This window comes from Dermacentor andersoni, chromosome 6 (assembly GCF_023375885.2).
Source record: "Dermacentor andersoni chromosome 6, qqDerAnde1_hic_scaffold, whole genome shotgun sequence".
Classification (NCBI taxonomy): domain Eukaryota; kingdom Metazoa; phylum Arthropoda; class Arachnida; order Ixodida; family Ixodidae; genus Dermacentor; species Dermacentor andersoni.
The window spans coordinates 103,276,748-103,304,328 of record NC_092819.1 but is presented as its reverse complement, the minus strand read 5'-3'; the positions used below and the strand labels follow the sequence as shown (position 1 = coordinate 103,304,328).

The 27,581-nt window shown below is 48.4% G+C and overlaps 1 protein-coding gene across 1 annotated transcript in view; it reads right to left on the bottom strand.

Annotated features, from left to right (window-relative positions):
• The window catches only part of LOC126522684 (aquaporin AQPAe.a-like), a 128,512-nt gene that overhangs the window by 5,192 nt on the left and 95,739 nt on the right, over positions 1-27,581 (bottom strand). Inside the window, exon 4 of the mRNA XM_072288839.1 lies at positions 15,927-16,044. Within this exon, the coding sequence (XP_072144940.1) occupies positions 15,927-16,044 (118 nt within the window). The remainder of the gene's footprint in view (positions 1-15,926; positions 16,045-27,581) is intronic.

Below are 27,581 nucleotides of genomic sequence, written 5' to 3'. Positions count from 1 at the left end.
TGTGTTTTCTATTGCAACTGCCGACTACACTATCTGCCCCAGTGCAGTTGGAGTGGCTCGATGTGAATGGGACCAAGCCAATCGACCGACGCTAGCGGCATATTCTCAGCGACTTGTGGAAGGATCAACCACCTAGCAGCGCACACACCGATCCCCCCCTCCTCCCCGCCCCGTCAAGAAAATAAAATGTTCTATATATTTAAATCTTAAACGTTCTATGCAATTTTTCGAGCGCGATGGATGTCTATACTTTCTTAAGAGGCAGAGAGGTACTATAGCTAAAACAGCTATCGCTAGTCGAACAGCCGCTGCTTGAGGAAAATAAAAACTATAGAAAGAAACCAACAAACAAAACTAACGCGAAGCCAAGAACCGTATTCCTCCGGTGGGAGTCCTCCGCAATCACGCGCATCCAGTGCGGCAAGCTGTGCCGGCTCGATACACGTATAACATGCGGTGCCTAAGAGCTTCCGAAAGAAAGAAAGGAAGAGAAAAAGACAGCGACAGAACTGACTATTACTGCAGGGAAAGTACGGAAAGCGCTTCACACACTTCTTTTGCCGAACAGCAGCACGCTACTAAATGTTAGGAGAGTGCAAGAGCTTCGCCCAGGAGTCGCCTGCGTTCGTGCATGTTTCCTAAATATCGGGGTCTCTAACGCGTGATCGGTGCTCGCGGAGGAACACATGAAGCTTAGACGGAAGACCAGTAGAGAGAAACGCATAAAGGCTGCATTACCGGATGCGAGACGCCCGTAAAAACAGCGCTGTAAAAAACGCGAGCAAGGGCGCACGGACGTAACGACGTAACAGCAGTGTCGGGGTCCTTACACGACAGGCGACAACGCTCTCAACTGCCAACTGCACTCGCTCGGCGCGGGGCCCTTAAAGAGCATTTGTTCGGGCTCTCATAGCCTCGCAGCGTCTAGCGGTTGTTTGTTCATCAGCGCTGGCCCGTGGGCCCCGGAAGCCTGCTTGTTGCTTGTTTCTCTCTCTCTCTCTCTTACCAGTTCCTGTTTTTACCGGTGCAGCAGTTTCGCTTTCGCCTCCTTACAAGCGTGCTTTTCCGTCGAACAGACGTTTTATGCAACGAAACGTCACGCCTGAAAGCAGCGCGCCATTTAGCAGGGGAAAAAGAACGAAAATAATAAAGAAATAAGTGCGTGAGTGCCCAAGCGTTCCTAACCCCGCTCCTCAGTTTTACTGTTGACGATCCGCACTCGCCCTGCCTCGCTTTTTGCTACATCAAGCACCTCGCCGCTTCTCGTTCCGAGGTCGTTCCGTTTAGAAAGGCGCGACTTCGGCGAATGGCAATAAAATTGAGCCATTCACGAAGCAAATCGCGGTCGCCGGTCCCCGCTCCGCTGTTTCGGTCCTAAATTCTGCTTCACTGTTCTCGCAATCACGCGGAATGCCAGACAGCGGCGCAACAAACTACGATTTCGCGAGTTCCACGCCGCGCGGGCTAAGCCTATCCACGCACATGCAGTCAAGCAGGGGGACCAGAAACGTTCCGAACGTGCCTCGCAGGCGTAGCCCCGCCGCCGGATGGATATAAATGCTCCTCTTGTTTTGCGAGCCCCGCGGTAACGAATTGACTTTGGCGACGGAACAGCGAAAGAAACACCGACTCGGTGCCACAACGCGCTTTTCCCTTTCGCCGTCTTGCACGCGCGTTGTCCGGGTCGCGCGTGCGTGGTCGACGCGGGCGTCCATAAATTACGGCTCGAAACGGTTCGATGCGACGTCGAGAGCAGGCGCCGGCCTCATAAGCTCTGTTCTACCGCGTGGGCGGGCGGGGATCTGGCGGTTGCCTGGCTTTTCACATCGCGGGCGCCACGGCAGAGAAGAGGGTAATGAGCCGAGTGACTGGCAAAGCACCAGGCGGATCAGCAGCGTTATGGGTTACACCCCCTTCCATCTCTCTCCCGCTCTCTCTATAGCCCTTCCTTTTCTGCTGTGCTGCGCGTGTAAGCAAACTCCTCTATTGCAATAGGAGCGAGGAGTGGAATGGGACAGACGCGAGGGCATTAGAGATGCGCCGCAATGATTGCGCCCCAGACGAGGCAGACGAAATTTCTGCAGCGCTCGCAGTTGTCGGAAATCGAGCGCTTGTGCGAGCAGCACGTTGTTTTCTGGGCGGCAACCTGATGCTCGACGAGTTCAAGTTGCGGCCACGAGAGCGCAGTCGGACGGAATGACAGGCGCCGAACAACTGGAAATAAATGGCGTATAGAAGAGCTATACTTTCTATAGGCCATACTTTCTAACCGACAGGCTGCAAAAAAGAAGTCGATGTTGTTTCTGTTTCGTATACTTCACAGGAGGAAAGCCGGGACGACCGTGGAATTATATGCAAATGGCGGCTGGACTGAAAGGGATTCTGCAAAGCAACACTGAATCAGTTTAGAGCGTTGCAAGAGCGGATAAGTGCTGCACTCTGGATTTATCCGGCGGAAACAGGTTGGGTGCCCATTATTTTGGGTGCACGTAAATTAACTCCAGCTGGCCAAAAAACCAATCCAGAGGCTTCAACTACGACGCATTTCATAGCCTGTGGGCTGCTTTTGGGGCATCAAACCCCATCAATCGAACTGACCATAGAGTACGAGCCGATACACGAGCCTGCCGCGAAGACTGGACTTACGAACGCACATTTTTGCGCTTAACAATGTTGAACAGCATCCGCGCTTCTACGTGCATTTGTCCGCGTCCTAATCTGCCGCACACGTCGTAACCAATCTCAGCACGGTGCAGCTGTTCTCAAAAGGCAAAAGTGACTCGGCAGTAGTGAACAACCAAACTTCGTCGGCCCAATCTGCTCCTGCTTCGCGAAGTTTTAGCCTGAGAAAGTAAACGGCGTGCAACCAAGATAACGCCTGCCTGTTCTTTTCACGTCTTGGCTTCTTCCTGGGAGGAAGGCTCCTTGCATTTTCTCTCCCTCACTCTGTTTGCTTGTCTGACGGCGCTACGGTAACCGTTTCCTCTCTGCGGAGAGGAAAAAAGACGAGCGAATAAAAAAGAGGCGCACCGGATAATTTGTTTATGCACGCTCGCTTCCTGCGCTGCTTCCCGCTCACTGGAACAGGGAGCGAAGAACGAGCTGGAAGCAGCAGCATGCATGCACGCGGAACCTCTGGTCCTTCCCAGGAGAGAAGGTGTGGTGCCAGCCGGAAGCGTACCCTTTCTCTCACTAAACCGTGCAGTATTGTGAAAGCTATAGAGCCGGCATCAGCCAATCGGGCGCTGAGTTCGAGGAGTTGATTACAACTAAAGGTTCGTGATTGGCTAGGCATCGCTGCTACCAACTGGCCAATCGTGACGGCCAATAAGCTGTTCCTCGAGCTTACTGCATGGTTTCGAGGCCCTGCTAGACTCCACGCACCATAATATACTCATTTATAGGAACTAGAGGTAACAAACGCAGGACATAGGATTGGCTGTTTAGTGTCAGGCATGAAAGAGACCCCTTCTCCCTTCAAAGCAAAGAAAATAGTGAGCCAAATGAAGGGAAAACGTAGGCCAGAAGAGCTTCTTGCTAGACTAGCCATGGTCGATGCTCAATTATTCAGTGTACCTGGAGCCACGAATAAATAAGCGAAGGACAACCAATAGAAACGTGGGACAGGTGCGTCGAATTGTCGTCCCTAACTTGGCCAACACCAACCTCTGCCAGCCTATATTCCCGTACATGTAGCCTGACTTTTGTTGACGAGAGAGAGTGTATATGTATGTGGTATACGTACGTCCATGCGTATGTGCGACAGCCAGTAGAGAGGCATTTTCATTTATTTTTTTGTCTTTACCACATGAGGCATTGGTTCCAGGATACTCCGCTTTGTCCGTCGCCCATTTGGCCCTGAGCGGGGGCATCGACAACCGACGACGTGATAGCCGATTCCTGACCCCTATTGGGTGCACCATTCACGCGCGATAAAGCCACGCGAACTCGTCTACGAAGCTCCGCTCCTCACATCTTTTCTGTTCGCTGCACGGTATTGCCGAAACGGAGCGCAGGAGACTCTGTCGGTCTTCCGCTGGCTGGACGCAGGAAGAAGTTCCGACGGGGGCACCGGCCAGAAACACCGAGCTTAATCATTTTCCTGTCGCGGGGAATTTAATCCACCGCCGTCTATGGCCTCCCAAGCGGCGACTTGGGACACGATGTGGCTATATAATGGTGTGTGTGTGGGGTGGGGTGGGGAAAGGGGGGGGGGTGAGGTATGAAGGCGTGGCGCGCAAGGCGCCGCACTAGCGCCTAGAACCGAGCGCTAAGAATGGTGGACGTGGCCCCGAGAATCCCGGAGACGAGCATCGCTGTTTTCTTCCGCATGACTGCGCCCTATCAGGAACCTCAGCGGACGCCGATGGGACGAGAGAATACGCAGCGCTACGGGGGAAATAAAGCGGGAGGGGAGAAGGAAATGACGTGACCCTTTTGGTATTTGCAAGGCTTGCTACTTTTCGAGGAGTCATTGTGGTGATCTCATTAGAGCGCTTTTAGTTGAACGGGTGGAGGCGCGGTGAAGGTGCAGGCGCGCGCTCCGCTTGGCCAGCGAGTGGGAGCGCAAGTGCGCTTACGCCGACGGTTTGGCTATGAACGGGACAGCAAAACGAGAGCTACACGCTTCACTCGGCGTAGTAATGAGCACGGCTACCCCCGTTGAAGCGTGTAACAGCCTCTCCATAGTTCTCGTTTTGCTCACCGTCTTGCATTTCCATCTCCCGCCTTCCCCGTGTTTTCCCCAGCCTCTCCATAGGTAGCCCACGCTGCCTGCGCGCTTTGAGCCACGTGACATGACACGTGTAGGCCGCCGCCCCCATACACCGGGTACTTTACGTAGTTTAACGTTATACCAAAAATACTGGTACTACTAGTAGACAAAAAAAAAAATGCTAGAAGTACAACACTGGCAGTCGTCTTGAGCACCGAGTATACGCCTGAATTGGGCTACAACTGCCCGCGCTGAATTTGAAAGCTCCGATGGAACGAAGCCTTCAACGGGTCATTTGATGGAAACAGCTGTATCCGGTGCTTCTCGAGCGTTTCAGCGCGTTCAACCATTAGAGGACTCGCTTTTTAAGTCGACTTGACCATCGCATTTCTGGCTCTTCTCCGACAGGTTCTTGTCGTTAATGAAAATTCACAGCTGTTGGCCACATACGTCCGTATTTCGAACATTTCAGTTTTTGCATCTTTATACAGCAAGTTCTGACGCTACCCCGAGGAACGCACGACAGAATACTTAATAACATTTCAGCAGCAAACATGTCTGGAAACGTTTTCCATGTGGACTCAACAACTGCCCCGCCTATCCTTTGACTGCGGCATTCTGTTCATGACTTGCTGCCCCCGGAGGATCGGCAATGTCGGAGTCTTATTTTACCTGAACAACTAAACACGGCATTTGTATGCCGCAGTTCGCATCGTTTTCTCGAGAAACACACCGAGGGGGAGTATAAGCAACAGCCTCCATGCTCGGGACCAATAACGAGTCTTCGCATTCCTCCATTCTGTGCCAGTCATATCGCTGCGCTCTTTCTTTTTCCCCTTCACATTTGTTTTTAACTTCGACCACCACCCATCCAATAAAGGACGGCGCCGGACCAGAAGAGAGAATAAGTAGGATACTACAAGAAAACGGAGAAAGAAAAGCAGACGGAACGCATACGAATACAAATAAAGCAGCAGGAAACGAGGGGAACAGCGCGGCGACAGTCATCGAAAAGCTAGCACCGAGCCGTGGGGCTCACTCGCACCGTCGCTCCCTCGACGACCACAGCTCGCGAAGCATCGTGGCTCTCATATATCCTCGCGGAGCCAGTGGCTCGGAACGGCTTGATCTCCAGCCTCCGCTCGGGAAAGCGAAAGGAAGGCATTCCGATGTGGAAGCTGGCTTGCTGGCAGGCAGGCAGGCAGGCAAGCCGAAACGAGACACCGGCACCCCTGCAGTGGAGTTTGGATCGCGCGCGCTGCGGTCCCCCGTCTCTGCTGCGCCGCGATCAGAGAAACCAGACCCCGGGGCCGAGCGTTGCGGGGCGCTACTCTCGCTGGTCGCCACACGGACGCGTGTCGCGCAAATCACAGAACAATCTCCTCTCCCTCTTTCTCGCAACACCCGCCCACCCACCCACGTGCTCTGTTTAGCTATACGCTTTACTTTTCCTTTCCCGCAGCGCTGCGGTCGACGAATAGGGAGCGGTGTGTTCAGGTGAACGAGCCGGGCGACCGCATGCACCGCCCGCTTGCCTTTGATCTCTGATGTCCTACCAAACGCGCAGTGTGCTCGAGATTAAAGGGACACTAAAGCGAAACAATAAATCCGTTTAGACTAATGAAGCATTGTTTGAGGACCCTGCAGGCAGTCATTTCAAAATAATAGTTTGATTATTAAATGAGAAAATGAAGGTCGAAGTATCAGTATTTGAACTTCGCGCCGAAACCCCGACGCCGGTACGTCAGTGTGGCGTCAGGGATGCTAAAGTATGTTTTCGCATTTGGGCCGGGTTGACTGAGTAAAGGTTCCCGAAACTTGCCATGTTTAGTACTTGGGTCCCTTAGAACACAGTGTAGTCAATCTGTACCGCTATTTACTTAAGTAGGCCCTAGAAGATGCCATCAAAATCTATGACGTCACAGCGACCAGGTGCGGGAACTTCAAGGAGGCGTCATCACCCGTCTTTCGTTATTGCGTTTTTTCTGGATTACCAAGCGTCTTATCGTGATAAGAGGGGTGTTTTTGGCGTCGTAGAAATGTAATTTACTGATGTAGAAGAAATTATTTTTCTCTTTAGTGTCCGTTTAAGTAGGACAGACGAGACAAAAATAAATTGCGCGGCGCATCACTTGCTGTACATTGCTGTGTTGATCAGCATTCATCCTCCCTCACCCCCTCGTTTTTTTGTCATCTTTAACCTCCATCCTTCTGTCGGACCCCTTTTCCCCCTTCCCCTGCAGCAAAGTACAAGATCAGAAGGCAAAGCTCAGGTCCAGCTCTCTGCCTTTTTACAAATAAAATTTCTCCTCATACGTTACGACTATACAAAACAAACTACATAGAGTAACGTTATGAGAAGGCTTCGTATACCGTTTGGCTTCTGGGTCTGGAGTGCTCGCTTGAAAGCCGTTCGCCCAGACGGGGAGAATCTATCCTTTCCGCTCCTTTTACGTCTAACTTACACCCCCTCCCCCATTTTCTCCTCCTCCTCTACTCGCCAAACAAAAGGCAGGCGGATATGCCGTGTAAGAGCCACACTGTCGCGGACGGCCGCGCCGACCGAGTTGTAGTGCAACAATACGATTCCCGAGCAGTAAAGGAAGCGGAAGCTATTTCACTATACTGGCGCATTACAATGGAAAGCCATAAGCACAGGAGACAAGAGCAGACAGTCCGCCAGCCAGATCAATGGCCACGTCCCGGGCGGCGACTCCTCGGTCAGCCCCTTGCGTGGAGAAATACGCGCCTCTTGGCAAGCTGTTGTCCCAAACCAGTCGCTATCCCCTCCGTATTTCGGGTCGATACGCCAATGCCAGAGGTATCTTGCTGTTTTATTTTTTTCTCCACTCATTTGTCTTTCTCTTCCGGTAATAAACAACATGAAAGGAGGGATTGGTCATCGGCTTTTGTTCCCGACGAATGCTCTGCTGCTCCCCAGTCTTTTATTTAGCTTCTGTTTCCCGGCGAAGCAAAGGGGAGGCGGCTTTGAGTTGGGAGGGATACCGGGAAAAAGACCGAAGAGACGCGACGCCTCCACTTCGAGCAGTTCGGCTTGCCCGTAGCGCTGAAGTGTACAATGGCAAAGCGCAGGCTACGGTCACCTTGTTGAGCAGGTGAACAACTCTCGCGAAACAACAAATACTCATGTTTTGCCAACGTGACAGGTGCTCTGAGCGGAAAAACGAGGTGGAAGTGCGAGATGAACGTTGCCACAGGGTTCAAGTTTTTACGACCAGTGACATCACAGACCTGAGATTTTGAATACGACTGACCAGTCTGTGAACAGAATAATATCGTGTCGCCCTCATGCATGAAGGAAAATTCAAACTGCCATAATGTGTAAGCTAAACTGTTTCTCTACAAATTATAATACTTTTAATTGCGTATAACATACTTGAAACAAGAAAGAAAGAAAGAAAGCGCTGCGGTAACGTAGGGGCGTCACACTAACTACATCACGACTAAAGTTATTTACGCAGTTGTTTCTTTCACAACTAATTAGATTTTTTCTTTTCTAAAGCTATAGCATTGATTCGAGCAGATGATGAGTGACCTACGAGTACAGTTTGAGTACTTCTTTTCTTACTGTGTCCTTCGAAAGAAAGCGAGCAGCCGGTATACAAGAGTGCCGAAGGAAACGGATGGTGATTCGCTAGAGAGACCAATGGAAAAATTTCCAAACTACTCACGGCTACAGTATGGGAGAACAATAGTTTCAAGATGTCGTAGGCTTTGGTGACGTTCAAAGGATTCTGTGCCGTTGATCAACAGAGTGCCTAACGTGTAGTTTGACGATCGGAAACGGTGGTCTGAGACGATGTGTGTCGGCTCTCGAAGGTATTACGTATCCGGAGCAGTTCGTAATTGTCATTTTGAGATGACTCCAAATTTGTGCGCGTATGTCACAACCTCGTGGGTATGTTATGCCCCGTTGCGCTGAGTACACACAATGATCAACGCCTCCATAACAACACAACAGTTTGAAATGGCCAACAAGAATATGCAGTTTATCCCAAAACTGTAAAGCCTACCGTTTTGCACTTCATCTTTAGTTCTGCAAAGAAACTGACTACCGTCCAACACGATACATTTGTGAAGCTCCCGCTGCCGAAAGACATGGCTACGCATGCGTTTGCTATGAACGACTGTCCGAAGATTTCACGACACGGTAGGCGCCTCTTAACAATATATCGCCTTATACTTGACAGAATTGACAGAATCGCGAGGAGCCAGAGATGAAAAAGAAAACTCTCACTCGCGATAAGCGCAAGATAAACATTTGCGGGGTCACTCGAAGCCTTAAGCTTTTCGGTGGCTTTGAGTTCCACTCGAAATGCCAGCAGCTGGACAGGCGGCAACGACACCAATGACTACACGACGAGGAAATGACGATGACGAGAATACGACAATGACACGACAGCCGGGATTGAAGACATGGCTGGTACAGACGTAGTTTTGATTTCTGGCACTTCTTTTCGTCTTGCGAGGAAGTCCGACGATGACGAACATGCTGACAACTGCTCGACCGATGCCACAAGAATAGACTAAAGTACCTTTACTGGCTGTCGCAGCAATATCAGAGAGGAATGTAAAAAAAAAAAAAAAATTATCCTTTATCGCTAACGACGCGGCCAGCTCTTGCCTCCTGTCATGACGAACAGAACAACGCATACATCTAAGCTCAGGAAGGTCACGAGTTCAAAGACTACGCTGAAAAAAAAAAAAAAGAAAGATCTCCTCCCATCATTTTGCTTTCACAGATTTCTTTTTTTTTTTTTTTCTACGGGTTGTCGAGAAAAGAAGGTCAAACCTTACGCCTGTGGTCGCAAAATGGAGACGAATGAGACCTACTTCTTCAGTCCCAGCAGTTAAGTGCAATTTCCTTTTTTTCTCATCTTAGGCTGGATAAAGCGCGCACATTTTCGATCCACACGGCGGCCACGTACTCTGCACTTCGCGAGCCCGCGAGAGCGTGTGGCAGATTAATGGCGCTCCTCCCGACACGTCGCGGTCGTCGAGAACGTAGCCGTTTTACTCGTCGCCGGGCCTGTCTGCGCCGACGACTACAGCTGGTTTCCTTTTTCCTTTCGTTTTTATTGCTCAATATAGCACACACCCTTGGTGTCGAGCCACGTATACGAGCAATTTTCGTGCTTCGTTCAGCTTCCTCTTTTCAAAATATGGCCGCTTACTTTTTGAGCCGAGAATGCAGAAAGAAGCGATACACCTCTGTATAATAGGGTGAGCTGAGTTCTCGATATGCGGCACTGAAATTCTCCGACTTGCACCCAAATCAAACTACACGCGCCATTTCTTCTTTTGCACTCCGCTCCCCCCCCCTCCCGCCCCCACCGGAATACGGTTGACGTTACCGTGAGTCGAACCCACGCTCAGCAGAACTAGCCACCGCGGCGGATAGTTGGAAAACCAGCAACCTGAAACTGTACAAAGTGTATAGGGAATTATTTCTTGGGTGCATATTGACGGGTCTTTTGAGGATGGGTCAGCGAGAGTGAAACACGGCCGCACGTTCTGCACATGCAAAAGTTCATTTCTTCATGATCGGATTACACCAGTACATGCTGCAATCTGCACGGGTGAAATAATAAGGGAGAGAGAGAGAGAGACATGCACACGCGCACGCACAAAAGAAAAGAAGAAAGAAAAGAAAGAACCCGCGCACGAGATCACAAGTCAAGCACATTTTTGCGAAGATTAACTACAGGTACACACTATGCTCTGTAAAACAGGTGCAAGGAGTATTAAGTACAGTACAAAGTACGTAGCGACATAAAGGAGGAAGCACAAACGAACTGTACAACCGTGTTCGTTGGCTCGGCATTGATCGCATCCGACGACTTGTAAGGACTGTGTTGCGATAACGGGGGCGAAGCGTGTGCTGTTGAGCTCGTTGAGAGTTCGTTGGAAGTTTCTGACATCGGTCTAATGCCCAGTGCTTCGTGCCTATCGCCGGTGCTACCACGTGACCAAGGAAGTGCATTGTTCGAGATTACTGTCCTTGTCTTCTCCGCGCTGCTTCAAGTTTTACTCAAGTGCATTTAGTTCGCGCTTTCTGTTCCCAGAGGCACGGAAGTCTGTATTTGCATGAAATGACTGGCGCACAGTGAATTAGGAGGTAAACACATGTCTCATTCATATCGAATCTATTGGTTTTCGAAATGTACCACCACGACACCTGCCCTCCCCTTTCTCCCTATTTCCTAAAAAAAAGAAAAAAAAAAAGAAAAATGAAGCCTACAGATTTAAACCTTCCGGATAACTCGTGAAAATTCCGAAAATATGCGCTAGCGCAGTTTCCCCCCCTTTTTTATGTTTGTTTGCCAACTTGTTCGACCCTGACGCAGAAGTACTTCGTGCCTATAAATTTCTGCGGCAACTTCCTGCCAAACATTTCAAACTGAAATCTCGACCCCTCTGTCACTCAACCCGACCGCGCTGTCCAAATTGCCTCGAAGAACCCTAGAGAGGTTAAAAGACCAGCTGCGGCGCCTACGTTAAAGACGTTTTCGCTGAGAAGGAAACACAATCGTCCAACATTCGAGGACAAATTTACTTCCGCGCAGCACGCACGCTCATTCGAGCACGAGACATGTCCCGCCGAACGGAGAGTCGAAACTCCTGGAACGCACTCGCGAAATAAACTCGCATAACAGCGGAAGCGCGGAACACAGATTGGCACGGAAGGATGCTCGGGGAAGACGCAAAAAACAAAAAACAAAAAACGGAGCAAGCGCTTCGGCACGTGTCGATTCCAAAGCGACACAAGGAGGAAGACACACATGCAGCAGCGCAACAGCAGCGACGCGGCACATGCAGGCTACGGAATTTTGGGAGCGACGGCGCGCGTTTCAAACGGAGGCAAGGGATTTCGCGCGTTTCGCCGCCCGCATTCCCGGAGACGGTACATATATATATCGCACACCCGCTTCTGATCTGCTCAAGCAGACGAACGCGAAGCGAGAACGAAGAAAAATAAAACAACGTTGACGAAAACGGACACGCATAGTACACGACGCGCGCGTATATACGTATTTGCATTCTGCGCGACAGAAAAGAAATTGGCCGGGCGCGCGGGAGGTGCGGTGAAGGTCCGTAATCACGGGTGTTTGCACGAAGAACACGTCTTCGCCGCGTTCGAGCGCGGTACGTGCAGCCGCGTCCTCGGCGATAGCGGCATAGGCGATCGAGTTCGTCGCCGCGATATCTCGACGAGGCGCCCGACTGACTGAGCGCGCGTTGTTTTGTTCTGAAACGAGCGCGCGCTTTTCCTTTTTTTTTTTTTGCGTGAGACGCGCGCACAACTGGGGAGCTCGAGGAGAATATAGCCTTGGAACGGGGACTACAAGGATGCGCGCCGATCAGTGTGGAAAACTATCCTTCTTTGTTTTTTGGATGATTTCACATACGATTTTCGCCCTAACTATAGTTGACAGTCTGAACTATAAAACTTAGGAAATCGCAGAGTGACTTTCTGCAATTTGTAGTCAGCCGGAGTCGGAACCGATAAACGAACATAAAGATGTCACCTAATTCCGGCCGCTACAGGTATCCGAGGGCGTCTCGAAAACAAATAGTAAACTCGCTGCTGTTGAAGAAACGAAAAAAAATAAATCAGGGAACAACTGCGAGAGAGAACAACGGTATCAGCGACAAGAAAAACGGGCAGTGTGCGTGGAAATATTGAGGCGGAAATAATGCAGAAACCATTGAGCATGTTTTGTTGTCATGTCGCAGTATCTATCCCGGGGTAAACGAGGGCTCACTGATACCCTGCATGGTCATCCTCGAAGCTTCAAGGATAACATATAGGATTCCGCGTTGGCGAATAGCAAAAAGATGGCTGGGCTGTGGCGTAAGGCCAAGAAACAAACGGGATGAAATAGTTACCTTTAACGCAACAAGCTTATTTAAAGATTGATGGTTTGTTAACACAAGCCACGCTTATCGATGGCTGAGAATAAATGCAGTAGAAAGGTACGAAAGAGAGAAAAAATTTTCGAGCTCAGTGGTTTCAGCCACCACACCGTTTCACATCCGGTCCATCCAGATGGGAACGTTGGCGCATGGCTCTGTTGACTAGCTTTGCGCACGTGTGCGAGCGTTCGCGTCGTGTGAGTGCCTGTCCATAGAGAGCGAGCCGCGGCAGTTTTCATCTCATTTCTCATTTGAAGGAGGATTGATTGCAATAGAAGCTGGAGAGGTTAATCTGGCTTAAGTCATGAGATTTCAAGCCCCCCCCCCCCTTTCCCCCCTCCGCCCGCGCCCCTCTTCTGGTGCAGCTAAATTGACATTTCCGGCATCTATTATTATAATCAAACATCTCTAAAATTAAAATCAAGTTCTGAGTCATTACGCGCCAAAACAACATGATCATGAGGTGCACCCTTGCGGAGCACTTCGGATTAATTTTCACTACCTAAGCTTCTTTAACGTGCACCTAAGTCTAAGTTCAGCGAGGATAAATTGAAGAAATGTCGGTCCAAAGAGCGTGTCTCTAGACCGTTACTCCTCATCTTGATAGGAGAAAAAGGGTAGAGACAGGATGGAAAGGAAGAAATTGGCGACGAGTGACGATGCAATAGTACAATGAACTAAATCTACATAACACCTTGCCCAATACGCAGTATCTGCTCCGCAAGCACACTACACGACGAAACGTAACGCGTCCATCCAAACCGTTTTCGCAGGTGATGACACGTACTTATGAGAATAGATGCCGGTGAATCTTAGAAACAGGCATGCACTGAAGCAAAAGAAAAAAAGAAGAAAGAAAAAAAGAGAAAGAAGAGAAAGCAGGAGAAGACAGCACAGACGCAATTTCATCAGAAGTCGTCCCGCTTTGTTCTGCAGCTCGCATGACGCGCCCGCCCTCGGCGACAGAAGATTCCCAGGGTCAAGCGAGGTTCGGGGCAGGCTTACAGCTCTGGCCGCTCGGCGGTGCAGATCGCGTCGCGCCACTGCTCAGCGGTCCGGTCACGTCCAACTTCGTTTCTCTCTGCCTGTCGTTTCTCCCGCGCTGGTCCGGACCCCCCCCCCCCGGCGTGGACGTGCGCTCCAGTGACCACGTGCCCGGCGGCGATAGCGGGGGTGACGAAAGCTCTTACAAATAAACGATCCCGTCTGTCTCCGTAGGAAAGATCACCTGAATGGGTATTTTCTTTTTCTTTCTTTTTTACCTTATTCTGTTCTCGGCTTTTTCTGTACCGTCTAGGGGAGAGGACTGATGATGCCGGGGTCAGATGCCCAATTACAAATGTTAGGTGGAAAGAGGCTGATAGACGAATTTCTCCAGCGGTATAGAAAGAAAGAAAGAAAGAAAGAAAGAGAGAGAGAGATAGAGAGAGAGAGAGATAGAGAAAGAAAGAAAGAAAGAAAGAAAGAAAGAAAGAAAGAATCATGCGAAAGCAGGACGCCTGCTTACGAACGCAATCTTCGGTGACAAGAACACTCTAGTCGTTTTTGTTTTCCATGATGCCATTATGGCCTTAGATCGAAAGGATGGAGATCATCAGTAGGCACAAGTACTTTGTGCACTTTCATTTTATTTCTTAACATAGACGAATACACAAGCTCTGGCGTTGTCGGTGGCAGCTACCGTCGTCACCCATCGCCTCTTTGACGATGATATTCTAAGCGGTTCCAATGAGACCCCGCAAGCGATCTAACAATGATTGCCCAACTGTCTACCCACGCGATTAAACAAATAACAGATAATTGTGCGTTTCGTGAACAATTATTGTATTGCAAGTGTTTATTTGTTCCAGCAGCTGGTGATCATATTGTCCCTTAGTAATTGGCAAGGATAATTAACGAACTTATAATTTAGCCATGTAGTAACGTAAGCATATGCTCCAAAGTCTATAGAAAATTATTTAATGGTTCATTAAAGTTCATTAAAGTCAGATAAAAAAAAGGGAGTCCGCAAGTGGCAGCCACAAGCGGGTCCATTGGGGCAGAGTTCTGCATTACGTATTAAATCATGTAGGCGCTTAGCTGAAAGTGCCTGCATACTATATATCCAGTGTTTTTGAGTCCTCGTGTAACACTCGTGTAACACGGCAAACATATCACACTTGAATCACCAGTTCTCCTTTAAAACTCAAGAAACTGCGCAAGCGGTCTTCCCCTTATGCAGTCTCTTGTTAGGAAGAAGCCAACTTTGGCGCGCATTTTTTAGAGAGTTACGAACGCAAGACGCCGCATTATTTAGGCGCCTCGGGCCTCAGTAGCATAGGCAGCGTTTTAGAGCGCATCTCCTGTGGCTCCTTCTTAGGCACCCGTTCATTTGTTCAGCGTCGTGGTTCCTCGGTTTGGTATGGTTTGGTGCCTTTGTTTCTAAAGCGAGCGACATTATTGACTCTTTCGCCCGCTTTCGCGTTAAGAATTCCTCCACTGCGGGCACGTGCGAAAATTCGCGCCACCATAATCGAACAACGTTGTCGACGTCAGCAGAATACTTCGAACGTATTACTAGTGTATCCATCTGATTTCTGCAATCCACATACGCGGCTCGCTTACCTTGACAGTCATCTTCGATGGTATCCGCAACATTTTTTGTTCCCACACACTTCCTTCAACACCACCGTCGAGGTGTCGTCCACCACTAATTTACACACAGTTAACGTTTGCCTTTTTGTAACCGCTTTCTCATCCTCCCCCTCGGCCAGTCACGTGACTTATCGATCTCGGCGGACTCTGCGCAGAATGTTTTTGGCTCCCAGTAGATTTCAATAGATTCAAGCTTGTCCGGCTTGCTGCACCAGCCGCTCTATGCGCGCTTTCTACCGATATGGTCCTGCAATTTCGCTCGTTTCTTGTAGCGTCTATTTCACTCGCAGCAGCATCGCATCCGCTCGCAGAGCATGCCGGAACACAATAAAAACCTACCGCGGTATGATCACGTGCTGGGCCAACTTTTGGCAGCCATTAATTTTGTCACGTGACGGTCCGTCCTAGCTTGTAATGCTTTTGCGAGTGCCGTGTCTCCTCCGCCCAGCGACGTCCACTCGTCGAAATCGTGGCGGCACATCGTGCGCAGGCAGGCAGCTCCTCTCAAGCTCCGCGTTCGCGAGGCTGTGCCCCCACTCTGCTATAACGATCAGCTACGACAGCAGTTGATTACCAGAACGCGACCAGCGACCAAGTGCCTCAAACAAATGCACGCGCGCGTGCGCACACGATACCACACCTTTGTCAGCTTCCTCGAGTGTTTTCCGCAGCGCCCGCGCCTGCTTCTTGGTGTCGAAGATGTACTCGTAGATGAGACCGGCCAGCAGGCCTCCGGATATGGGCCCGAACCAGTACACCTGCGCGTGACGACAGGAGAAAAGAAGATTGCCGCAAGTGTCAGCACCTCGAAACTTTGCTACAGCGTACAGCATTTCCTAAGCTGTGCTAAGTTTGAAAAGCGAAGATGTGCTTTGAGGTCAGAAGTGAATCGGCTTAATGATCGACCTTATGGGGCGTAAAAGTTGCTTGGGCCACGGGGTAACGTATCAGTACAGCGATCTGTTCTAAAAGCGTTAATGACCTTCTTTACTGAAAGTGGCACTGTAGAGAGAGAGAGAGAGAGAGAGACCTATTAAAATGTAACGAATTCTGCCGGCTGTATATGTAGGCGGCCACACTATACTCTGCGTAGGCATGGCGATCAGGGAGAGAATGGCACTACGGAAGGAGGAGGAGGGGAGAAAGAGAAAAAGAAAGCAAAAAAATATATTATCACGACATGTACAGGTGAGAAAAGTGGTTAGAGCTTGACGTAATAGTTATGCAGAAACACGCAAGGTGGAGAGAAGTAATTAACAAAGGGAAAGTGAGACATCCACCCTAGAGCTTGTCAACCAAGTTAATGTAATGCAGAAATATGAAAACACATCTTAAGCGTGACATTTCTTTGAAGGAGAAGGCATAGGACCTAGTCTTCTTCTTAGATTTAGTGGTTCTTGGGAAGCGGAGCCCATTCTACTGAAACAAGTTCTCTCGTCTCTGCAACGTAGACATGCCACTAAGATTGTACCCATTTATTAACACTTAGTATGCCCTTCTGTGCGTTTTTAATTGTTAAATTAAAGATTAGTTTGTATTTTTCGATTGACTTGATTGAGTGACTTCTGTTCAATTGCAGATAGTGCAGGATGCGCCATTTTGTTGCTGCTTTGTATTTTCTTTTTCTATATTAACTGCTTAAAGAGGTTTACGAAATCACGAAGCATTTTTCATTTCACCTCACGTTAACAAACTTTCTGATGTCAGCGTCCTTCTATTCTCAGTATTAAAAGACATTTGGAACGCGTCTGTAGGACGATGCCACATAACGTCGAATAAAAAAGAAAAAAAAATATGAAGAAAGAAAAAGTATCAACAAGGGATCCCTTGTTGAGACCTAAATATAATATTTTGTATATTAAATATAATAAGTAATAAGTATAATAATTAAGTAATAAGTATAATAAGTATATAATAAGTATAATTTTTCTCCTTAGTCGATGTTTGTCCTGTTTATTCAGAATAATATACCTTTATTCTAATATTGATGAACGCTATATATTATCTGCTGAAACAGGTATAATCTTCTGAATATTTGTGGGGAAATAAAAAAATGCAGAATGCCGACAAGAAATTGAGGCTCAAAATACTTTTTTATTTATTTTTTGTGAACAACGCAACGTTGGAAGCCGGAATGTTGGTTTCAATACCCCCTCCACCCCCTCCACCCCTTCCACTCCCTCTGTATTTTTATGTTTTCTCTTACTTCTTTGCAATTGTAGAGTCTTTTTTTTTTAAAAAAGCATCTCGGCCAAGAAAGAAGCTGCTGCATATGCAAGCAGTCAATGCGACGCGAATACGAACGTCGGCTAACGGGGGAAAAAAAAAATTCACATATGCCTGCGTACTTGTTCAACGCGTCTCTCAGCCCCCACAACATTGACTGCCTCCCGCGGAAGTGTTTACGACGCGTGTTTAGAGATGCAAGCTTTCAAAGAAGTGTCGTTCACCAGGCGGCTTTTTGTTTTCTCAAACGAACGTGCAGACGCGCTCCCTTTTCAAGTCCTTTTTTTTTTTTTTTTTGGAAACCACAGCGTCAGCGCAGAAGTCCTTCGCCCCAGTTTCTCCGATTCGCTCAGGCCGTAAAACAGCGAACAAACACAACCTTGCCTCCGAGATCGCACACGGCTCTCTACGAAGCGTTGTTCATTAAAAACACAACTGGAGCATTAGGACAAACCAAGTCGTTCGCATAGTCAGGACTGGTGAATACGAATGACAGCTCTTTAGCGAAAAAAGTCCGGCGCCCTGATTAAGGCATAGCGTTTCTCCACTATGTTCGTGTTTTATGTCTGCTGTGTGGCCGCCGGGATGAAATTTACTGCACAGCCGGGGATCTGAAGTATTAGAAAAATATTCGAAAAATATTCGTATTTATGAATAGTGACTATTCGATTCGAAGAGCGAATCGAATAGCGGAATATTCGGAAGTTTCGAGTACGCGCGCACCGATAATATACTTAAAGAAAGCAACGGGTTCAGCCAATACCTGGAACGCCGTTTTACAAGTTGAAAATACTAGAAAAACGTCCGCGCTTATAGCTGGAACCTAAAGCGGAACGAAATTAGGAGCATACGGTTGACGAATAACGATAGGCGATTTTGAATATTAATAAAAGCAAAGCTAAGCCCGATAGTGCGCTCGCTTACTATACGTTACTAATGCGTTAACAGTGATGAGGCCGCTGTGTTGCTTAGCTAGGCCGCTCATTCCTGCGCCGTTTGCCGGCAAGGGCGAGCAGATCTGCATTGCGGCACAATGTATGTCGACTCCATTCGCAGTCGGGTCGAGTATAAACAGCGCAATCACGAGAGAGAACACGCGTGTACGAGCAACCTTCATCTCATCAGGTGCGCCGGGATGACGCCGTCACAGTGCTTAAGCTGCGCAGATGTCGTGTCTCCCAAATCGCCCTTTATTAGTCCAAGTGAGACAAGAAGCTGCGAATAAGGAAACCACCGGAACGGAGAAGTGCGGAACGCTCGGTCTCACGCGCCCATACAGGACTGAAGCGAGCACAACTCGCTCGCACCCCTCCCACCGATTTGGGAGAACCAACCCCGCGCTCAATTACGCTCCTGTTCGCCTAGTACCGTGCAGTACTGCGGCCGCTGGAAATCGGGCTAGCCAAGCAGGAGCCAAGTTTACACAGAAGACGTTACGGGGGGAAGAGGTTTAGTTTTGGACGGTGCCTCGGCTATCGCGATTCTTATGCTCGCGAATGCATTGTCCAACCAATCGGGCGCCGTTAGCATGTGCGACTCTCTTGTGATAATTCACGGGGCTTAGCGTCTCGGAGCAAACAGTAGATATGGAAGGCGTCGTAAGGGGGTAATGTTACGAATTTCGATGACCACCCAAGATTCATTAACAACCGCGGAAATCTAAGCATGCGAGGCGTTTTTTGCATCCCGCCCCACATCGTAATCTGGCCGCTATGATTGGGACACGAACCCGTTGCCTGGAACGCAGTTGCGCACCGCCGTAGCCATCGAGTAGGGGCGCGCGAACAGTGAGATTTCAGACCGAATCGAATACGAATATCGAATACTTTTCGAATAGTTTTCTAATAATGGATATAGGCGTTATCACAACAATATATAAAACGATGTTCACATCTCGATATTCTTAAAGTTCGCAAGTTTCGGTCGTTACGTGGTACGTTATGAAGCGTTGTTTATTGCAATCACAAATGGAGCATTAGGAGAAAACAAGTAGTTTCTTCGCATGCACAGGAATCTCCAGAGAGTGCGAATGGCCGTTGTACAGCCTGTGAAGTACGGCTATTTAAGTGACGTATAGTCTGCTCCACTACGCAAGTTGTCAAGTTTTATGTCCTTGTTACGCCCGCGCGGGTGAAAACTTACCGTATTTTTGCTCCACCTCAATGTTTATTTGGGCGCAGTTGACGCATTCGAAAAAAAAAAAAAAAATATTCGATTGGTTGTTCGAAAGCATCGAATATTCGCACGCCCCTACCTTCGAGCCACCGCTGCGGTTAGTCACTGATGTGAACTATAGAGTCGGGGACGCTGTACGGTATTAGTGAGACAGACTGTAGCGACACGTTTGTCCGTGCGGGCAGCGCAGCCGGTCTGAGGGAGTCTGAAACTCAGCGTCCCGACGCGTATACGCGCTAGGTGCATGCTGCCCTATTTAAGCCGCAATTAAATGGAGAGAAGGAGGCGGGAGCTCCCTTATTAAGCGGGACATTAGCGGCGCGCGAAATAAGGGGAGCTAAGGGAGGGCGGGGTGGAGTCAGCCTATCCCTAAGGCCATCAAACTGCGCTCCCACTTCCTCGTCGCTTGAAGCAGGGAATGCAAATTTTTCAAACTTGCAACTGGTCTTCCTCCCCTCCATCTCTCCTCTTCATGGCCGCGTGCACTTCACCTCATAGCGACACAAATGCGTCCCTCAAGCAGCCATTCCGCTCTCCCTCTAACCAGAGTTTATCATAGTTTTTTTTTTCTGTTTTTTTGTCTCACTTAGCTCGACCTCGGCTGGCCAACCATGCTGCCATCACACGCTGCAAGTGAGAACACTTTCCACCTCGCCGCGGGCGAGTCTCGTTGCATAGCGTGCGGGCACGAGAGTTGGTAATTACGCGGGCCAGAGCACATAAGCTGCCCTGGCTGGCAAGCGGCCTACGTTTTCACGTACACCCGCTTGGACGCCGTGTACGCACGCGACTGTTTGGCTCGGAGGGTCGCTCCGCCGGGTTCTACTCTACAGTGCTTGAAGTGCGGCTGGGAAATTACGCGAGTTTGAGCACTTTGAAGTTTGAGCACGAACTGACGCGTTTTAATGGTCTTTATAACCAGGTCTTCTTTTAAAGTTACAGTCATCGGTTCCGCACTGTATCACTTTCCAGGGGCAGAGCAATTGGCGTGGAAAGAAAGAAAAGATTCGCGGTAAATTTAACGTCGCCGTCAAGGAACAAATGCCGACGCGCTTAATGATAACGCGCTGTAGTATGACACGTCTCTGAGAAGTATATGCGAACTCGAGCATTGTCTGCCCAAGCGAAAGTTGCCGGAACGCTGTTCGCGAAAGAGAGAGGGGTATAAATTAGGAAAAGGCAGGGAGGACAGCCAAGCTCCCGCCCGGTTGGCTACACGCGGTCAAAGGGGAAGAGAAAGACAAACATAGAAGTCTGGTTCCCACTAGCGAACTAACTTGGCTGCCGGTGTAGCACGTACGTTCACCACGTAACCAACCAAACACACACACACACACACACACACACACACACACACACACACACACACACACACAGGAAATCTAACTCGCTTCGATATGTGCATAGCTTTAATTGATTAGCATCATTACTGCACACTCGTATCATTACATCACGAGTGCGCAGTATGAAAATTTCACGACGTCGATACATTTGCAAGTGGGCTCCGCCGCATAATGAGTAATCTTGCAGCAGAAAAACCTTTACAGGAGCAATACGAAATTTGGGGCGTGTGGAAGCTGGGGCGATATTCTCGAGTGATCACTTTCGAATATACTTTCACTTTCATGAGATTTTACCGAACTAGCGCCAGACGCATTAGGATATACGGGCGACAGTGTGCTTGCTGTTATACAAGTAACCAAAAGTGATCGCCCAAGAACACCGCCCCTGGTTCAATCTTGGCTGCAAGAGGCTCAGGGAGAAGAGAATACAAGAAAAAAGACAAGATAGAACACAAAGAAATATACAAGCAATTATAAAGAGGGAAAAAGAGAACATTTTATAAGTGGAGTGGGTTGAAGAGACTGTTTCCTGGAGGTAAAGGGTGCAATCGTTGCAGAAATGGCGGTGTGGCACTCAAACAACACGCTTGCAAATAACATTAAAAGCGCCTTTGTTGTTAATTATAATGACGTGGAAACATGCTCGATAAACGAATATGCGCTCCGCGCTTTCTGCGTTCATGAGCTTAATACAACTTGATCGTGCATAACCTAGTTTTTCACGCGTTCAATATCGGTAGAAGTGAGACAAACTCGAAAAATATAAAGAAAATAAGTAAGCAAAAAGAAACATGTAGCGCAGCAAGCAGGTATCCTGTCAACAAATACAAAACAGAGACTCGAGAAAATATAACGGACTCTACTTTAACCGTTCGCCACCGGTTACATTAAAAAAAGAAAATTAAAGTGGAGCAGCGTGTCTCTACACTTAAAGGCATTAAGTTTCCGTGCTTTGGAGCGTTTTTCTTGCGAAGGAAAGCGATGCCGTTGAAAAACTCAATTATGGAACACATTCTGCCGAGAAAAATCGATGTTCTGATGTACCCTGACGGCACCAAAGTGCTTCCCATAACCGGCCGCCGATGCTCAGCAGGGCACTCGCGTTAAGGCGGAAAACACTGGAGCCGCTTGAGCAAGACGATGAGCAGGGAAGGCACGGAGCAGGAACTCGTAGGAATCGATAGGTTTTTTTTCATTCTTATTTATTTATTTAGCCTGTGTGTGGGTGTGCGTGTGTGCGCTGTTCTTCCAGGAAAAAGCGAACCAGCACTCTAAAGAAAGATTTGATGAGTAGACGATGCGACGGAAGAGAAAAAACAAAACAAAAAAAAAAACATGTGTAGGCACGTGCGCGTTAATTAACTCCCGAAGCATCACATAGTATACAGTAGAGATACAGCAGAGTTCTTGTGCCCGTGTCTGCACGCCTAACAGTTTTTAAACATGAATCCCTACCTATTGGTTCAACTTTCTGTCGTTCTAAGTACAGGTAAGCTTTGACTTCATCTGTTTTAGCGTTTTATGATATTTTCACTTTCCCCCTTCCCCTTCCTCTCCCCCCCACACACATGCACGCACACGGACAAAAAAATACATGCCCACGCGAGAGCGCCTTTAACATACTGACGTCACAGAACCATTTTGAGTGCTGCGTATACTTGACTCCCACATAAGTTGAGAGTATTGAGTGAACGGGGCGACCATCACCTAGGCGAATACGAAAGAGTTTGACACAGAGCTAGTTGACACATGCTACTTACAACTAAAGAAGAGCGAGCTAACACGTCTCCCTCTCTTTTCTCTGTTTCCTCAGTTCGCGATGTTTTCGTTCTGAATGTATAAGAGAAAGCCTTAGCAATAATTAGGCCCCAGTGAATTTGGCTTTAGTCCTCAAATATTTGTTTATTGAAAAAAATTGGCGGAAAATGCAAGTAGCGTCATATTAGCCGCCGTCGATCACCATAACGCGTTCATCATCGCAGCGCTGCTGATCTTGGTTAGCCCAAAGTTCCGAGCAGCGAACGGAACGCGTCTTCGTCAACCGGCCGGAATGGACGCCGCTGCTGCCTGTGCACTCGCCGTTTCGTTTTGTTCGGAGGAGAAATCATTCAGTCACTATGTGCACACTTGTGCTGCACGGGACTCGTTTTTGCCAGGTAGCGGCAAGAGAGAAACCACAAACACTTAGAGAGAGAGAGAGAGAGAGAAATTATGGGGTTTTACGTGCCGAAACCAATTTCTGATTATGAGGCACGCCGTAGTGGGGGACTCCGTAAATTTCGACCACCTGGGGTTCTTTACCGTGCACGTAAATCTAAGTACACGGGTGTTTTTGCATTTCGCCCCCATCGAAATGCGGTTGCCGTGGCCGGGATTCGATCGCGCGACCTCGTGGTCAGCAGCCCAACACCATAGCCACTGAGCAACCACGGCGGGTAAAGAGAGAGAAATAGAAGACAGGAAAGGCAGGGAGGTTAACCAGACGCACGTCGGGTTTGCTACTCTGCACTGGGGGAAGGGTGTATGGGGATGAAGAGAGAGATAGAGAGAGAGAGAGAGAGAAGAGAAAGCACAGTTTCGCGCACAGTGGAAAGTTCGCACCGAGTCTACACATGGTTCCCAAGACCTGTCGACTTGAGGTATTGCAAGAACGCTTTCGTGGCTTTTAAACACTTAAAATTAAATTAGCATCTGGGGCTGTACGTGCCAAAAGCACGATCCGATTATGAGGCGCGCCGTAGTGGGGGACTCCGGATTAATTTCGACTAGCTGGGGTTCTTTAACGTGCACCTAATGCATGGTACACGAGAGTTTTAACGCTATGGTGTCAATGGCCCCGTGTCGCAGAAGATCCGGTGTCGGCATCGACGGCGTTGTCCACGAGATAAAAATCATTCCGGACCACGCAGGCCCTCCGCGTGGTCCACAGGCGTTGCTGAACTAATTGCATTTCTCAAAGTAAAATGCGCCAGAAAAATTTGTGAAGTACGACTTACGCACAACCTACAGGCACGATAACGTCGAAATGCAATTTGAATATACGAGAAAACATAATTCCGTTACGCGGAAACTCAAACTCCTTTTCCAACTTCCGTGTGAGGTTTGGCGCGGCGGTGCACTACCTCCTGGATCGTTCCACGCAAGAGGCCGCGCTTCTACCAGAAAACTCATCTTTCCGCATAGCATTCGCCGCCAGCGTTTGTTGGTAAACATTACGGTTACATAAGCTGCCGCTGCCGGGAAGCGTGAGCAGCAGTCGGGGATCGTTGAATGCTATCGCGTACGTTCCACTCTTAAAGGCGAAGCTTAAGCATCCTCCCTGTATTTTTTTTTTTTTTTTTGCATTTAGCCGCCATCGAGATGCGGCCGCCGCTTCCGGGATCTGATCCCGAGCCCTCACGCTTAGCAGCGTAACGCCATAGCCACTACGCCACCACGGCGGGTAGGGTGTATACTTGCACAATGTGACGTCAGTGTGCTGAGTATTGCTAGTAACCGCCAACTTACTGAAAGAACTACCAATGTCTGCGGGTGGTGTGTGGGGGGGGTGGGGGGGGTGATAACATGTGTGATGACGTGCCGTTTTCCGTCAGCAGTTATGAAAGTAACGTTTCTCTCTTTTTTTTAATGCCAGCAGGTAATAATGAACCTGCGTACATGCTTTCAGAGTCACTGAATTCTTGTTTCGAAAAAAGAAAAAAAATTAAGCAAACAAAAAAGCAACAACAACGATAAAACACGTAAGCAAACAGGAGATCACTGACTGCACACTAAACCAAGATTTATTAGCTCCGTAATAAAAAAACTAATTCTTCCCGCACAATACATATCACAAAGACTTCATTACCGTCATAAAGTTGGCGTTCCACATTACAAGACGACATCATTTTCAATTTAGTATCTGCCACGTACAATCTCTTCCAATACGAAGTGGAACACCTCATCTAAGTTCGAGCCGCAATTCCTGTAAGTGTGCAGGTCAGAACCTCACTCACGGCTAGTTGTTATGTCGTCCTCCTGTTGAAGAATCCTGCTCATGGAACGTTTCCTCATTACAAGCGCATAAGTAAAATTACCGGCTTTGAACTCAAATCTGGTTTTCCCTTTCCGACTGGACGACCCTGTGCATCCAACGAGTGGAATCCCCTTCCCTCATCACTGTATCCACTACCGAAAATCACGACGCATTCATGAAAATATGAGCTAACGCATGTTGTACTTATGTGTGTGCTTTACAGAACCAAACATTGTATAGTTATTAGGCTTGCCCATGTTATTTTCTTATTTCGTTATGGTTGCGATCCTCTTTAGCACAACTCTCATTGACGGGTAGCGTCATTTTCCTTCACAGTTATACCACTCTTCTTTTTTTAATTTCTGTAACTACTCCCCTCAGTAACGTGCTTTAAATAAATAAATAAATAAATCATTTACTATAAAGTACAAAAATATCACCCTACCAGTTTCACTTCCAGCATGGTCACAGAAAGAAGTTTAGAATAAAACTATGCAACACTGATACGTTTATTGACAGTTCGTTATTGACTCAGGGGGATAAATTAATGGGTGACGACACGTTTAGTCGGCCGCCGTCCCGGCAGTTATACTGAAAACTGCCTTGGAATGCGCAACTGTGCTACACATAAGACTGTTAATTTGTGCGAAGAAAGGAGCTGTGCAAGACGAACAAAACACTTGAAGCAAAAGAAGCTGAATGGTACAAGCTTGAGTACAATTGTTACCGCAAGCAGCAACTTTTCTCGCTTTGGTCAGAAACAAGTGTCTGGAACACACACACACACACATACACACACGCGCGCGCGCACGCGCGCAATACGCACTTTTTTCTGCTGAGGAATTGGCTCACAGCAAGACATCAAGGCCAAGCCAGACAATTGCGAAAAACAAGAGCTAATATCAAGGTGGAGAACACCTCAGTGGCGTGGAACAAGTTTCCTATTGTTTTCTTAAAGTTTGATGCACAAAATAAGGCAGAACAAAAAGCACAAACGTGCAGGAACGTGGCGTTTATTTTAACAGAAGTATCCGTCGTCTAGCCTATAGTTTGGAATGGTTGTTGTTGTTGTTGTTTTCATAGTCGTTCTCGTCGACATTGTCACTGCATTTGCCTAGAATCGATGCATAAAATGGCAAAATAAGGACCTAGCTTGCGCATATGTATACGTATGGACGCACAAGCCAACAGTTAACGTCGATGTTTACTTTGCGTGGGAGGCAAACACCCGCGAGTGATTCCTTTTATGTTGCTTCATCTTCAGCCGCGCCCGAACTGCAAGTTTTTTTTTCTTCTTGTGCCAAGAACCAACTGAACCTAACCAACGTTGGGCACAAGGCCCGCCAACTTGGCTCCCGGCCATCCTCGCCGCAGAAGCTGCAGCAAGCAATACAACACTGTGGCGCGCACTCGTGCGGCAGTGTTCGCTGGCGTGAATGGAAACTCCTTCGGCCAACGAAGAGGGCCAAGACGCAACTGCCGACCCTGCGAGCAATCCCGGCGGCCTTCCGCTTAGTGACAACGCCAACAAACGGCGTTGGCTTCCCCGATAATGACGCTCGGCGCCACAAGCAAAGCAACAGTGGCGATGACCGCGTCGGCTTAGGAACGAGACAGTCGACCTATATATGGAAGACGGCAGGCGCACGCAAGCTTAAGTCCGAGAAGATTGCACGGCGAGTCCTTTTGTCAGCACGGCGGCTGCCCCGTTATTTATCCTCGTCGCGCATTCGCGAAGCAGCGGTGTACCGTCATGTGTGAACCAACGAATGAAATGAAGCTTCGGGCTGCTATTACCTGTATATAGCAAGTCAGTTCTACAGAAGCCCGCAAGCTGGAAGAATATCCGTGGAAGGGAGAAAACGTCGCTCACTCGACTTTAGCACGAAGCTACAAAAGAAACCCAATGCGGGTTACTCGGAAAGAAGGCTATTTTATCAATCTTCTTTCACCTTGCACGCTCCCGCAGAACTGATTTGCTATATTCAACGTCCCTGTACTTCGAGTTGTCAAGTTACCTTCGCGCAGAAGCCTGCTGGCTTCCTGGTTAGTTCAGATGGTAGAGCGACCACCGCGGAAAGGCGTTGGTCCCGGGTTCAATCTCCGGACCAGGACAATTTTTTTTTGTTCAACTGCGAAGCTTTCTTTCCAAGAAACCCGTATGGGTTTTCTTTATAGCTTCGTGCTACAGTCGGGAGGATGACAAGTTCTCCTTTTCAGCTATTACATGAATCTAACTCATAATGTCTTTCCAACTGCCAAATTCTTCTACTGTGTGAACAGCCATTTGTCCTTTGCGTTTCTGTCTCCCTCTTTCGTCCTCCAACATCCTCGCAACAGCAGCGCTGCGGCTAACTACGAACCAAAGTAATGCGTGAAAAAAATAAAAGGAAGAAACAAAGAAATTGATTTCTTCAGCTGGCAAGTCTGAAAGAGGGCGACGACGATTATTGAGCATACATATATGTGAGCATTGTGTTTCCGTGAAAAAGAGAAAAAAAGAGCGCGTGTGAACGTATGTTTGAATCGTGCGTCA